At 38.7% G+C, this 16,860-nt stretch overlaps 1 protein-coding gene across 3 annotated transcripts in view; it reads right to left on the bottom strand.

Moving 5' to 3' along the window:
• CUNH12orf4 (chromosome unknown C12orf4 homolog) overlaps positions 1-16,860 on the bottom strand; it is a 53,307-nt gene that overhangs the window by 963 nt on the left and 35,484 nt on the right. For all 3 annotated transcript variants that reach the window (XM_036457428.2, XM_036457429.2, XM_036457427.2), the window contains 4 exons: positions 14,726-14,800; positions 9,670-9,872; positions 835-892; positions 194-261 (listed from right to left, as the gene is read on the bottom strand). In XM_036457428.2, coding sequence (XP_036313321.1) covers positions 194-261; positions 835-892; positions 9,670-9,872; positions 14,726-14,800 — 404 coding nt within the window. The remainder of the gene's footprint in view (positions 1-193; positions 262-834; positions 893-9,669; positions 9,873-14,725; positions 14,801-16,860) is intronic.

The following is a 16,860-nucleotide window of genomic DNA, read 5'->3' as shown; positions in this document are numbered from 1 at the left end:
AAGATTCCCTGAATGGTAGATGCTAACATCACTGAAATAAACTAAGTGCCTTTATGGCATCCAAACACTTAAAAAAGAGGAAGCTGTTAGCATTTTGTTATGTTATACTGAGTTAGGGCAGTGTGCTCACTACATCTGGGAAGAATACTGTAACAGAGATTAAACTGGGGTGAGATATAGTAAGATAACACACCTGTGGAACCAGAAATTGCACTGTCCTAGAAATTCCTCCATCCCATGAAGCCATTTCCATCATGAAACCTAAAACAGAACAATAGACTTTGCTGAATTATGAGTTCTACTTCAAGCCTACCCAGCTCTTTATAGAAATAAACTGAATTTTCATTGTGGGGCTTCATGTCTTGACTTTTTAGGTAATCATTTACTGTAAGAGAGGCTCAGCTACAGGGCAGATAAACATCTGTAACGTGAATTTGCCACACCAGACATGTTTAACGTCACTTTGACAACACACTGACTTATGATTTCTCAAGTACTATTCAGTCTCCATACAATAAAGGCAAAATAGGTTAGCAAAGGCTAAATATATGGCTCTATTTTTTCAAAGAATAAAAGACAATAAAGAACAAGCTATAATTATAATCAGAGCAAAATATAAATAATATCAAAACATCTTGCATTTGAAGAGGGCTGAATAGTTGTGTCTAGGAAAGGATAAGTAAAACCGTCTGCTATGAAATATTTGCTTGATAAACCATTTATTGAGGCACCCGATGATGAGTAATGTTTACATTTTTTTCTCCTGGGTTGCTCTATTTTGAATATTTGGGAGAAAGAAATATAAGTTGTTGTTAAATATAAGGTTATGCTCACCTTTGACACACTTAAACACAAGTTCTGCTCTTCTTAAGCACCATGGTATAGTCATTTCCTAGAAACAGAAACAAATCTTATTTCTAAAGAACTCTTAAAAAATACATACTTAGATCTTAATTTATCTATAATGTTGCTCATCCAGTTTGTGAACAAATTCAGGCAACTATTAGTTAATTTCAGCTGGACTTCTGTGTGTGTGTGTGTGTGTGTGTGTGTGTGTGTGTGTTTTAAGCACATGACTTCTTCCATTTGCTGTACTATATGTACCGTGCTCCCCGAAAATAAGACATCCTCCGAAAATAAGACCTAGCACAACTTTGGGAGAAAAAATTAATATAAGACACTGTCTTATTTTCGGGGAAACAGGGTATTTATTGCATTAGAACTAAAACTAATAAAAATCTTGCTGACTGCCTCCTCCCCCAAAACAAAACAAAACAAAACAAAACCCAGAAAGGACTAGGATTCTGGGGGAATTTTCAGAACACAATTTAAAAATTGTTGTTTTATTGAACTAATATATCATAATTTATTTAAACAGCCCTTTATAGCTAGATTTCCATTTTTAAATAATATTACAGTGAATGTATTTATGCATATGTGTGACTATATATATATATATATATATATATATATATATATATCTGTATTTTTTAAAAAACTTATTGATTGACTTGAGAGAGAGGGAGGAAGAGGGAGACAGAGAGACTTATTGTTCCACTTATTCATATACTAGAGACCCAATGCACGAATTCATGCACCAGTGGGGTCCCTCAGCCTGGCCTGCAGGATATGGCTAAAACCGTCTCTCCAACATCCCCTAAGGGGTCCCGGACTGCTAGAGGTCGCAGGCCAGGCTGAGGGACCCCACCGGTACATGACTGGGGCTGGGAAGGGATGCAGGAGGTTGGCAGCTGGGGAGGGACCACAGGAAGGCTCCAGGGTGTGTTTGGCCTATCCCAATCAGCCTGACCCCACCAGCAAGCTAACCTGTTGGTAGGAACATCTTCCTCCATCAGTGCACGTCATAGTGAGTGGTTGAGCGGCCTTAGCATATCATTAGCATATTACATTTTGATTGGTTGAATAGCCAACCAGACGACCAGACACTTAGTATATTAGGCTTTTATTATATAGGACTAGTGTACTGTTGCATGAAATTCGTGCATGGGGGGATTGTCCCTCAGCTCGGCCTGCACCCTCTCCAATATGGGACCCCTCAATGGATGTCAGCTGCCTAAACCAGCAGTTGGACATCCCTCTTGCAATCCGGGACCACTAGCTCCTAATTGCTCACCTGCCTGCCTGCCTGCCTGATCGTCCCTAACCACTCTGTCTGCCGGCCTGCTTGCCCCCAACTGTCCCTCCCCCCTCTTGCTGGCCTGATTGCTCCCAAGCCCAAGCCCTTCCCTCCCAGCCTACTTGCCCCCAACTGCCCACCCCCCCCGCTGGCCTGATCACCCCCAACTGCTCTCTCCTTCTGGCCTGATCACCCCTAATGGCCTCTGCCTTGGTCCTGCCACCATGGCTTTGTCCAGAAGGACATCTGGAAGGTCTCCTGGTCTAATTAACATATTATTCTTTTATTAGTAGAGATTCATTGGTTGATTCTTGTATATGCCCTGACCAGGGATCAAACCCAAAACCTTAGTGTATTGAGACTATGTTCTAATCAACTGAGCTGCCTGGCTAAGGCTCTATATCTTGTTTTTGAATAACTTATTGGTATACTTATAAAATTTAAGTCCTTTTTCTAAAAGTTAGATCAATTTACATTAGCCATTAGCAATGTATGCACCATCCAATTTCAGCATATGTTCACTAGCACCTGGATATTTAAATGTTACTTAAAATATTATTTGACATTATTATTAATTTAATAGATCCAAAATGGCATTACTGATAGTTTTTTAAAATGAGACTTTATTTTTTGAAAGTTTTAGGTTTACAAAATATTATGAAAATGGTACAGAGAATTTCCCTATCCTCTCACACCCAGTTTCCCCTACTATTAACTCCCACTCTCATTACTATTAACTAATATATTACTAAGAGTGAGTCAGTTTAGTTACCTATCAAGTATAAAGAGAACAGATTATACTAAAAGACTGCAGGGAAATTCTTTAGCAATTCTAATACACACTTTAATAGCTAATAACTCAATTTTGAAAATGTATTTTAATAAACACTGCCTTTATAATTATTCAAAATATGTGTATATATATATTTTTGGGACACTATACATACATATATATGGGTTACTACAACTAAATTCTTTTCTACACTGTGAAGTAATCCTATTTAATAAAAAGGTAATATGCAAACCAACCATCACTCCATGACAAAGATGGCAGCGCCCATAGCACCAAGGCCATGAAGGATGGGCTGTGGACACAAGGCAGGGCTGCTGGGCTGGGGGCATACTCCGAGCTGCTGCCATGTGGCTTGGGGCATGTCCCCAGCCCAGTGGACACAACGAGGGGCTGCCAGTGGCCACCATGCAGCTTGGGGCACACCCCTAGTCCAGCGGACAGAAGCCCACCAAATAGAACGTGGGGCTGCTGGGCTGGGGTCTGCCCCAGGCGGCTGCTTCGTGGCTCAGGCACACCCATGGCCCCGCGGACAGAAGCCCAGCAGACAGAACGCGGGGCTGCTGGGCTCCGTGGGGCTTAGGGCACACTCCCATCCCAGCAGACTCAAGTTGTCTGAACCATTTTTTAGTTTTTTTTTTGTTACCTTTACAATACTTCTATAATACTGAATATATAGATGTTCAGAACCTTAGGTTGAGCGAATCACTGTTTCATTCATGGAAATCTAAAAAGAAAGCGACTTTCTTTACAAAAAGACTTTGATAGGAAACTACTTTTTGTGAACAAGATACTTTAAAATTGACAAATAAAAAAGGGTCTAGTTACTGAGAAGGCTAAAAGGTACAGAATCCTCTTTTCCAAAGCTCTGGAAGCTTATGAAAATAACTAGTGAAATTTTCTGATATTTACATTATATTTACAATACTTCTCCAATTCACAGTTCACAAAAAGGAACAGTGCCTTATGGGAGTACACACATGCACAGTGATAAGTTTTTGTATTTTGACTTGTTCCTCCAAGTTTAAAAAAATAATGTACAGAGAGAGCAAGGTGACTAAGAAATATCTACCTACAGCTAAGAGGAAATACTGATAGTTCTTAAAACTACAATAGTAAGTCTTATGTTTTCATGGAATTTTAACTGTATATAATTTATATTTCACCAAGAAACCTTTATTTAAAAAAAAAAAAAAGACACAAAGAAAGGTACAGTCAATCATCCAAGGCCATGGGACAGTCTGAGATGTGCATTTTCATTTTCTTAATAGTATCTTCTGATGAAAAAGGTGTTATATTTTAAGTAAGTATGATTTATTTAAGTTTTTCTTTTATGGCTTTTGTGTGTATGTGTGTGTGTCCTAACAAATCTTTGCTTAACCTGATGTCATCAAGGTTTTCTTTTATGTTTTCCTCTAGAAGTTTTATAGTATAAGCTTTTTTGGTTTAGATCTAGGATCCCTTTGAAGTTAATTTGTATGTGAGGTAAAATTCAAGCTTATCTTTTCCATATGAATATCCAATTCTTCAAACACTAGTAGTTGAAAACACTACCCTTGCCCTGCTGGTGTGGCTCAGTGGTTGAGCACCTATGAACCAGGAGGTCACAGTTCAATTCCCAGTTGGGGCACATGCAGGGTTTCAGGCTCAATCCTCAGTAGGGGGTGTGCAGGAGGCAGATCAATGACTCTCTCTCATCATTGATGCTTCTCTCTCTCTCTCTCCTTATCCCTTCCTCTCTGAAATCAAGCCTAGGCAGATCCAGCCGCACCGCTTGCCTGCTGCTGGAGTCCCCCAGTCCTTTCATAGAAAATGGGTTGCCTCAAAAGTTGGTTAAGCTTCTTAAAAAAAAAAGCACTCAAAATCTTTGAAAAGGGAATTCTGCCAAACCGCTAATACTGCCCGTTCTCAGCAGCTGCTGTGTCCCTCGCCCCTCACACCCGGGACTGGGGGAGTCTGGCAGGGCTGAGAGGACTGGGCACCGCCATCTTGTGGCTATGGGCACTGCCATCCTTGTGACACAGTGATGGTTAATTTGCACATCACCATTTTATTAGATAGGATGGGATATATAACATAGCGAGCTAAGTAAGAGTATATAAAGTTTTTATCATGGCAAAGTGACAACCTTACCGTCACACCTGTGAGAATGCACTGTGAAAGAAATACATTGATGCCCTAGCTGGTTGGGCTCAGTGGATAGAGTGTCAGCCTGTGTACTGAAGGGTCCCAGTTTGATTCTAGTAAAGGGCACATGCTTGGGTTTTGGGCTCAGTCCCCAGCAGGAGGCAACTGATCAATAATTCTCTTTCATCATTGATGTTTCTCTCCCTTCCTCTCTGAAATCAATCCATATTAATAAAAGCCTAGGTGGCCCTCATGCGACATTGTCCAAGACGGTCGCCACAAGATAGCCACCACAAAATGGCACGTGCACAGTGGAGGCAGGGTCTGGTGGCCGCTCTGCGTATTGAAGTCCTTCAGCTCTACATAGTATAGAGGAGGCCAGTTCCGGTGGAGGATGCAGGTTATGGCAGTGGAGGATGCGGGTCATGGCAGGGGAGGGCAGTTTTGGGTGATCGGGCCAGAAGGGGAGGGCATTGGGGGCGATTGGGCCAGCAGGGGAGGGCAGTTAGGGGCGATCTGGATGGTAGGGGAGGGCAATTGGGGGCAATCAGGTTAGCTGGAGAGGGCAGCTGTGGGCCATCAGGCCAGCAGGGAAGGGCAGTCGTGGGTGATTGGGCCAGCAGGGGAAGGTAGTTGTGGGCCACTGGGTTGGCAGGGGAGCAGTTAGGGAGCTATCAGGTTGGCAGGCAGAAGCAGTTAGGGGCAATCAGACAGGCAGGCAGGTGAGTGGTTAGGAGCCAACAGTCCCAGATTGTAAGAGGGATGTTCGACTGTCTGACCCCTGCAGTATCAGGCCTAAACTAGCAGTCAGACATCCCTTGAGGGGTCCCAGATTAGAGAGGGTGCAGGCCAATTAAGGGATACCTCCCCCCCCCCCCCCCCCCCCGTACACAAATGTCGTGCACTGGGCCTCTAGTAAAAACATATTTTAAAAAAATAAATACTTTGAAAAAGCTGAATGGATCATGTGAAACACTTCAGACTTTGGAACTGAGGCAGAAAAAACTGGGCCCTATGGCTATACTTTAGATGATAAATGGGAACTGAACACACAGAATAAATCCTAAATTTGTGAAATTAAAATGTCAATTCTGATTAAACTGCAGACAGTACTGTCTAAAGTTAATGGCCATACCTTGATGACTCAACTTGAATCTTCTGATTAGGATAAGGCTAACTGCAGAGGTTACTATGCTTTAGATGTTATACAGGTCTTCACTGTATGTCTTGGAAGTTAGATATCAGAATTATTTCATGAGTTTTTGAACAGGAAGGAAATTGCAAAACTATTCTTTACTCCCCAGTATGTGGCACTGAGGTACCTGAAATACTTGTATTAATCTGTTCCACAGTCATTATCAGAAGGTGAGAACTACTCTGGTTTTCTCACTTTTCATATTCAAAAGCAATGGCAGATTACAACCACTCTGAGGATGTATTTGATTGTATCTAACAAAATGGAATATATGCATACCCTGAGACCTAACAATTCCATCCCTAAGTATATGCCCAACAGAAATGCCAACATGTATGTATGGAATGTTCACAGCAACATATGTCATAATAATCAAAGCCTGGAAACTATCCAAATATCCAAAAATAGTAAAACAGTAATAGTAAAGTTGTAGGCTCTGTGCTTACAATTCACAATGGAATGACATATAACAATGAGGATGAAGTCTACAACCACAAGTAGTAATATATTGATTTCAGGGAGGAAGGGAGAAGGAGAGATAGAAACATCACTGATAAGATAGAATCATTGATCAGCTGCCTCACTGATCAGCTGCCTCCTGCATGCCCCATATCAGGGATCGAGCCCACAACCTGGGCATGTGCCCTTGACTAGAATCGAACCCAGGACCCTTTAGTCCGCAGGCTGATGCTCTATCCACTACACAAGTGGTAATATAAATAAATTTCATAAACATAAGATTGGGTGATAGAAGTCAGATAAGGAGTATGTACTATATAATTCATTCTGCTTAAATGAATTATAAAAACACACCAGATAAGGAGTATGTACTATATAATTCATTCTGCTTATATTATTATAAAAACACACCTAACTAATTTCTGCTTTTCAAAGTGAAAGTTGTGTTTACCTTTTTGGGGGGACTGTGGTTCACATGATTGGAAGAGAACATGAGGGCGGCTTCTGGGTGCTGGTAATGTTCTGTTCAATGATCTGGGTATTTGTTACATTGGTGTTCAGTTTGTGAAAATTTGAGATATATTTAGGATATATGTATTTTTCTATGTGCATTATACTGTAACAAAAAGTTTAAAACAAACAACCTCTTCACCAACCACAATAATTATAATTAAAATCCCTATGTCCCAGATTATTCAACAAATTAATAGTAAAAATAAAAGAAAGTTAGCCTGTTTGCTCGGTGGATAGAGCATTGGCCTGCTGACTGAAAGGTCCCAGGTTTGATTCTGGTCAAGGGCACATGCCCAGGTTTTGGGCTTGATTCTCAGTAGGGGGAGTGCAGGAGATGGCTGATAATTGATTTTCACTCATCACTGATGTTTCTACCTCTCCCTTCTGAAATCAATTAAAAAGGAAAAAAAAAAAGTAGGATTCTTGACTTGCAGGTTCATTCCAGGTCTATCAGGTTAGACTGACTCCAGGATGACAGTATCTTCAGATCACAAAGATCTACACAGATAAAACTACTAATATCAGTATATTTTTCTTCTTACTGACATACTATTGTTTCCTTTGTTAAAAACAACAACAACAACACACTACAATTTCTATAGTTCTTTTTATTTACTATAATCTATAGTCTGTTCTAGATATTACCATCATGCACACACTAAAATGTGGTAACTGAGTGTCTAGCAATTCTGTTAGAGAAAGAAAACAATACCTGAAAATGCAGGAAACCTAAGACAAATATTACCACTATATCCTGTGTAGTGTTGTCTGAATTTATAGAATAAACTTCTTGACCTGAATGGATGTTTAAATACAACAAATGGTAAGATCATGGCCCAATATACTTTTGTGAATTAAAATGGACACTTTGGAAACAAACTTAATGTTCTGCAGCTGGCTGTCCCGATTTAAAACATGTAACTTTTGTAACCTCGTGGGAGAGGGAACGCTGGTAGTATCAGATGTCTGAAGTAAATCCGAACTTAATGACTTTTGGAAACACTTCTTTGAGGTTGTTTCCCACCTACATATGACCATTTTTATAAACTGGTTAACCAGGAACCCAGCTGCAGGAATGTTTGAATGTTTTCTTGTGGCTGGAATTCATTACGAACTTTCTTTGTTATTCCCCAAGAGCTCGTTTATATATGGACTAATTAGTGATGATAACCTAACAATGGCTAAAAAATTCCTGATGGAATTAAGACTTTATAAAGCTACGGTGGGGGGAAAACGTGTTGATGTCAATCTCCTGATACCATATTAGGTATGACAGGCTACAGAAGTGAATGGAATGAGAGGTTAGAAAGCATGAGGCAACTTTCAGTATAGAGCCAGAATTCTCTTAATCAAAACGATAATGTGTCTGGTGAAAATACAAATGGACTATAAGTGGAGAATCATCTTGCCTTATATGGCAATGGTTTGTGTTTGTGTGTGTGTGTGTTTACATAGGGTATTGCATTTAAAAATGAGGTCTCTTATAATCAGTCTAAGTGGAGGCTCAGTCACTCTAAAAAGCAAAACATAAAATATTTTACATACTTTACCATAAGCATTAACACACATCTTTTATTTTAGTAAATAACTTCTAATAATCAATGGTCAAACTTCCTTCCTGACATTCACAATCTGCACTTACCAATTAGCCATTTTACTTAAAAAAAAAAAAAAAAAAAAAAAAAGGCCACCTCAAGACAGGCAGGCAGGCACCAGGTTATTGACATGGGCCCAGGTTGCCCCTGACTCTCCCAGAAGGACATGCCTGCATCCATTTGTTTTGAGGCTGCTTTGTTCCTCCAGACTATGTGAAATTTAATTTTTAGTCCTTGCATTATTTCTACCACTTAGCCTCTATAGCCAGTTTTTATGTGGGTGAGGGAAGAGAGCAAGAGAGAAAGCAAACAGACATGGAAAGATATTTTTTAAAATGTAAACTATAAAGTACAGTATTTAATAAAATAAGTGCATGACTATACCATGTTTTACTTATAGAAGTCACTACATGTATTATCCAAAGATCATCCTTGACAGAATGTTAAAATGAAACCAGATTCTTCCTGTCCCTGCCTATTAGTGTAGTCTCAGAGAAGGCAAACTAAGTTCAATGTTAGCCTAAGCCAAATGTGGAGGCAAATCTAATGCTAAATAATTTTTAAGACCAAAACAGAGGAGAAAAAGGAAGGAGAAAAATCTAATGATTTTTTCATTTTATTTTCTAGTCACCTTCTATAGGATAACGCTATAATTCTCTGAAAATAAATGGTTAAGAATTATTCACTGTTTTGTATTTTATGCTACTCAATTCTATCAACCAGATAGGAGATAAAAATATCCATTAGTTAAAAAAAAAAAAAAAGTGCTTTTAAAATGTAAAGTGATTATTGTTAGCACACAATATGGAGGGTTATATATTCATACAATTACTGCATTTTCCTATATGCTCACCTCTGACATATCATGCACGAGCAAGAGAGGAATACTTATTGTTGTGATGTCGTGGGTGCAGCAAACCTTGAGTATGTTTCGGAGCCCCATAATGGCAGGATCGCGAGCAGTGATGTTTCCAGATTTCACATTGTCATCCACACAAAGATGAAAAGCAACATGGATTTCTGAGAGATTAGAATGCCTTGTAATGTAAAATTCTCCTGTGAACAACAAACGCAACCATGATTTTCAAATGGCTAAATCACACCATCAATGGAGAGCACAAAGAGCTGGAATGGGCAATCAATGAACCAAACTAGTAGAGGTGAATCAGGAACCTATGTTGGGTTCCGGAAGCAATTATAATTACTGCATATAAATTCTTGGAGAGAAAGTGATGGAAAAAGAAGCAATAGCCACTCTTGCATTAGGTTCATAAGTTGGTTATGAAGTAACCACCACGTAGTAAGTAAATCAAATGAGTATTCATTATTTCTATGTTGATGTCAATGCTCAGTATCCCACTTAACTCAAACTTATGTAAAAACAGGTTACTTGACTACCTGTCATCCCCAAACCCTAAATCTGCTCTTTTCCATCTCAATTTATGGGTCTGATTTCTGTCCAGTTATTTGCTCAGGACAGAAACACAGAAGTTGCCTTTCATTACTTTTTTTCTCTCCATGTGTCTGCCCAATCCCCAATCCAATTCACCACCAACTATTTTCAGTAACATCTCCAAAAAATATCTCAAATATGAGCACTCCATTTTTACTGCTATCACCTAGTCATGCTACCATCACCTCTCACCTAGGTTTTTGTAATAGCCTCTTTAAAAAAAAAAATATTTTATTGAAATTTTACAGAGAGGGAGAGTGATAGAGAGCTAGAAACGTCCATGAGAGAGAAACATCGACCAGCTGCCTCTTGCACACCCCCTACCAGGGATGTGCCCGCAACCAATGTACATGCCCTTGACCGGAATCGAACCTGGGACCTTTCAGTCCACAGACCGACGCTCTACCACTGAGCCAAACCGGCTTCGGTTGTAATAGCCTCTTAATGAATCTGTTTCCATTGTTGCCCATAGGGCAGGCAAATAATTTATATGTAAATCACATTATATCAACCCCCTACATAAAATCCCCCAACAGGCTCACAGCACATTCAGAAAAAAGTTCAAATGCTTTACTGTGATCTGCAAGGTCTATATGATTTGGACACTGCCTATCTGTCTGACATCCTCTTGTCTCAATCTCTCTCTTCCTGCCCAGCCACACTGGCTTTTGTTCAGTTCTGCAAACATGTATAGCTTGTTCCCAATTCCGGCTGCTTTGTGAAAGGTATCCCCAGGATTTTTGTAGGGCTGACTTTTCATTAATCATGTCTCAGATCAAAAGCCACCTCCTTAGAGAGGCTTCCTTGACTGTTCCAGGGGCTGGAGGACTTCCTCACCTCTCACTTCTCTTTCACGTTGTTACATTTTATTCTATTCCTGACAATGAGATTTGCATTGTTTATGAGCTTATTTTAAAGAGACCATTTGTTTACACTCCATAACTGGGAACTTTGTCTATCTTGTTTAATGTTCTATCCCTAGCACACAGAAGAGTACCTGGTACACAGAAGGTAGTTAATAAATATTTGTTGAATGAATGGATGAACAAATGTCTTAGACCGAATTTTAGAGCAGTGCTCATCGAAACTTAAAATCCATCACTTCCTACAATCATTGCATTTTCTATGTAGCCACATTAGCTACAGAATATAAAATCTCATCAGCTTTTATATTCTACAGTTTGTCATATAAAGAAACAAAATATAAAACATAAAGAATATGTTTTAAAAAATATACATTGTTGCCAGGAAATTCTGGTATGTCCTTCTAGGGAAGCTGTGCTCTTCTAAGAAGTATTCTATCACTAACCCCGGCCCCACACAGTCTTCTTACCTTGGCTTCAAAGTCACCATCTCAGGATTTTACTTATACGTACTTATTAACAAATAGTATAGTTAAAGGTACTCAATGTACTTTAGCACAATGTTTAACCATTTCTAGTTACCAGTGTACATGAATTATATCAATGAATGCCACTGACAGGCCCCAGGAAGTATTTTTCTTTTTAACTTAAGATAAAAGAATTAGATAAGCAGAAAAATGAATTAAAGAAAAAAAAAAAAGCAGAGACATAAACATGAAAATAAACTAGTCAAATAAAAAGCTTAAAAAATTATCTGATGAAAAATAGTTTTGTCACAATTTTCTGGAAGGCAATAAAAGACACAAGTAGCTTAGTAGAAACCCGGATGACTCTCTCTGAGACCATATACTTCTGGGCCCAATGAAATGCACCACCTCCTAAACTCCTCTGATCATTGTGATGCAGGTCTTACAGGAAATATGGCCATGGCCCAGCAGTGAGGCAGATGACTTAGTGAGCAGTCGCTCCTAACCCCCACATCGCTTCGGGTGACCTTAGAACCCCTGTCACTAGGCTTCATTTTACCCATTAGTAAAAGGGGGGTTGTGGAGCTGGCAGTATTAATGACAGCAATATAATATTGTAGAAAAAGGACTAGATTGGGCATTAAGAAGATCTGCCTCTAGCACTTATTGGCTGAGTGATCTTAGGTAAATCAATTCAACTTATAGATCCTTTGTACATCATGTATAAAATGAAAAAAATAATGCCGGTCTGCTTTTCTTGCAAAGTAGTTGTGAGAATTAGATGATATAGACTGTAAATACTTAGATTATTTTAAAGCAAATGATAAAGCAAAACTACTAATTAAAAATTATATGAATAAAATATTTTTTCTTTGCAATTTAAAAAATGTAAAGCTTTTGTGATTTGGATCTTTTTTCTGTTTACTTCCTAGCTGTGTAGGCATTCTTTAATTAAACAGAAATTCAGATCCTACCTGCATATCTAGTTGAAGAGCTTAATATTCCTTTCTTAATGCAGACTTAATGGCATAGTTTCCTGATTTGTGGTGATAATGAGATACTAATCTATTGGCTTTTTCTAAAAAGGAACAAGGAAGGAAATAAACATAGCAATAAAGAGTTAAGTTTTTGCCCTGGATGTGTTTTCACAAGGGTTAGAGTACTGGCAGAAGGGTTGCAGGTATGACTGATTCCCAGTCAAGGGCACATACTTCAGTGGTGGGCTTCATCCCCAGCTCCGGTTGGGGCTTGTGCAGGAGGCAGCCAACCGGTGTGTCTCGCTCACATTTGATGTCTCTCTCTCTCTCTCTCTCTCTGTCTCTTTCCCTCCCTCTCTCCTGCTTCCCTCTCATTCTCTCTAAAAATCAATGGAAAAAATATCATCCAGTGAGGATTAACAAAAAGAAAAAAACACACAGTTGAGTTTAAAAACAAAAACAGAAACAGACAATGGTACTTCCGGAGATATTAAGATTGGTACATTTTAAGAAAACCACAAAACATGGATAATTTAAATTATGGATCTATGAAGAGAAATATAATGAGTCCTGTCTCAATGAAGGTATTTTTAGATAGAGAGGAGGACAGTTTCCTGTTCCACAAAGTGGTGATGCAATCCGGCCTCTAACATTATCCACTAAGGTAGGATATCTGAAGGTGGAAGGAAATTCAGAAGCTGATGACCACAAGTTAACTAAGACTGACAAGTTAATTCCAGAAATGGCTATGGTATTTTCCTAGATTCAATGGAATGTGACCTACACGTAGAAAACCTGGGAAGGTAATATGAAGAAACAACCTTGGCTATTTATGAAACTACAAAATATACCATTTAGTTTAAGAGACTTTACACTTATAAAGTAAACAGATAGGCCTTCCTTGTTATGCCCTGTCATAAAAACACTATTAAGGATCATCAGAGTGAATCCAATCTGGGATAGGACCAAGAGACTGAATATTCAGATTATATACTACTAGAGACCCGATGCATGAAATTGATGCAAGAGTAGGCCTTCCTTCCCTCAGCTGCCTGCACCAGATTCCCTCTAGCACCCAGGACCCAGGCTTCCCTTGCAGCCCCTGCTTTATCCAGAAGATTGTCCAGAAGGACATCCAATCTAATTAGCATATTATGCTTTTATTATTATAGATATACCCAAGATAATAAGGAAATGAAAGAAATGTAAAGTGAATAAGTTGATGGGAAAATAGAAAGATTTTAAGTTAGATGACCCATCTTCTCTCACAAGTTCAACTGTTTATGCCATTGTTTATGTTTCAGAATAAAATTATTTCTTGGTTCATTAAAGAAACTAAGAAATCAATGTATGAAAAAAGAAATCTAAAATAGCAAATAACAATAAGGCTTATGCAACTACTTGAGCAAGTTTTCTTATACGGATCTAGAAAACTCAGTGCTAATTATAAGATTTAAGTTGCAGAACATCTGTGAAAGTATACTATATAGATATGATGCTGTTTTAAAATGATACACTGACAAACTTTTTATGAAGTATGCCATAAGAACTAATGTTTCAAATCTGATTTCAATGTTTCCTATTTAATAAAGAGGGGATATGCAAATTGACCATCACACTATAACAAGATGGCTGCACCCACAGCTAAAGCAGCGATTCTGTAACACAAGATGGCTGTGTCCACAGAGGAGGCTGAATTCCCGTTATGAGCCTTCATGAGCAATCAGAAGGGACCTGAGGCTGCACCACCTGCCTGGTGGGGCTTGACAGGGGACGACCTCATGCAGGGCCAGGCAACCTGAGGCAATGCCTCCCACCTGGTGGGGCTTGACCGGGGTGGGGCCGGCTGGGTCTGTATGTAGGCCAATGGTGGTGGGGCCAGCTGGGTCAGGGTCTTGTGTGATTTTGAGGCACATGTAGGTGGGCGGGGACTTGATTCTGGTTTCTGTGGTGCACCCCAGACTCTGACAGGAGGAAGATTTTCATATACATTTTACTAATTTTTTTTCATCTCTGACACTTCTATTACAGAGAAAGGGCAATAGCAATATTAAAATATTTCTTCTAATTAATTCTCTTTTAATGTGCATGAATTTGTGTATCAGGTCACTAGTCTGATAAGAAAATTACAATTTGAAATAATACTTACCAGGTAAAATATTTAAATAGTTTCTATCAGCATTTTTAGACTTATCTTCACTTCCTCCATTTCGGTTTCCAGAATCTATTAATAAGATAATGGAACATGAAAGACTATCACAACATATAAAAACACATTACTACTACTATTCCTCAAGCAATCATGACAGCAAACATTTATTAGGAATCTCTAATAAATTTATTAGGTGCCAGGCATTCTGAAGCATGCTTTACATCAGGAATGGGGAACATCTAGCCCACAGGCCACATAAGGCCCACAAAATCATTCGGTCTGACCCTGCCAAGGCACTAGGGGTGAGTTAATTAAATGTTTAACCAAATAGAGCAAGCTAATTTTTAAGTTGATAATTTTGTATGGCCCATGAATGATGTTATAAATACCCAATGGCCCTTGGCAGAAAGAAAGTTCCCCACTACTGCTTTACATGGATGGTGGTCTCATTTCATTTTTTAAAAAATGTCAATAACAACAACGTTATGAGTTAAGTACTTTTAGTACTTCGTTTATATTTGAGGAAACAGAGACTTCATAGGTTAATTAACTTATCCAAGAATGTGCAGGCAAGTGGTGTAACCAGGAATGAACCTACATATACAGATCCCAAATCCTCTGATCTTAACCACATTAGTTTTGCCAATACCCTATTTTTCTGAGAGGTTCAAAGCACTAAGTTAACAACACATAAAATAACTTCATTAGATAGTTGTCATGTGGCCATTTTTATTTTTAGAATCTGAGTCACTGTTTTTTATATAACTTGTACAGAACTATAAACAAATGGTTAGTAGCACCAGGAATCTCTTTACTTATACTTTGACATTATATACAATTTACTTCAAACAGATATGTAAGTTTCTGTTTCAAATGGAGCAATTTTTTTCAGGTAGTCAATAGCTATTCTTTGTAGAAGGCATGATATTACTTAAAAGGATACATGTTAGTAAAATGAGATACATCACAATAGACCACACGTTATTATGGTTATATATGAATTATTTTACATATACACATATTTTTTTAATTATTGATTTTTTACAGAGAGGAAGGGAGAGGGATAGAGAGTTAGAAACATTGATGAGAGAAGCATCGATCAGCTGCCTCTTGCACACCCCCTACTGGGGATGTGCCCGCAACCAATGTACATGCCCCTGACCGGAATCGAACCTGGGACCTTTCAGTCTGCAGACCGATGCTCTATCCACTGAGCCAAACCGGTTTCGGCATATATACACATATTTTTAATAGAAGATACATATGAATTTTATAAGAATTCTATCAGAAATCAATAAAATGCAGAATAAATATTAACATTTAAAGTAGCACTTTTTAAGAAGCAGTATATTGATTCCAATTAAATACAAAACTATTTGGAATAGCCTTTGGCATCAGAAAATCACTTGAAAAGAGTCAGAACTTCAAATAAATAAACTGCACATACCAAGGGAATATCATGGTTTCAAGAAAGTGCTGAATAAAAATAACTAAATATTTTTACCTAGGAACTACTTTAATGAATTGATTTATAACATCATACCTTGTAAACACATATATTTTATGAATGGACAGAGGGAGAGAGAGGCACAAAGAGAAGGAAGACTCTGTGTTGCCAGAATCCATTATTTAATGTAATAGGTCAGTTTCTCATTCAGAGCCATGTAATTGATAGGCTCTGAATACATATCTGATCATAGCACAGAAAACAAAATAAAACAAAACAATAATTAAGGACTTTAATCTTGCTCACATAAGGTATGAACAAACAGAATTCCTGTTCAGTAAACAAGAGAGAATAGTTCATAGTCCATTTTCCTTTCCATGCTTTTTTTTCTCCTTAGAGAGAGGGAGTGAGGGGGGGGGGGGGGAAGAGAGAGAGAAAGAGAGAGAGAGAGAGAGAGAGAGAGAGAGAGAGAGAGAGAGAGAGAGAGAGAGAGAGAGAGAGAAACATTCACTAGTTGCTTCTCATACATGCCCCAATTGGGGCTGAACTTGCAACCAATTGGGGCTGTATGAGCCCTGACCGAGAATTGAAGCCATGACCTTTTGGTGTACAGGTAAACGCTCCAACCAACTAAGCCACACCGACCAAGACTCCCTTTCCATGTTTACTAAGAAAATGGCCATTT

The sequence above is a fragment of the Pipistrellus kuhlii genome, unplaced genomic scaffold (assembly GCF_014108245.1).
Source record: "Pipistrellus kuhlii isolate mPipKuh1 unplaced genomic scaffold, mPipKuh1.p scaffold_m20_p_3, whole genome shotgun sequence".
Taxonomy (NCBI): domain Eukaryota; kingdom Metazoa; phylum Chordata; class Mammalia; order Chiroptera; family Vespertilionidae; genus Pipistrellus; species Pipistrellus kuhlii.
The sequence above is the reverse complement of the archived record's forward strand: the minus strand, read 5'-3'. Positions and strand labels throughout refer to the sequence as shown.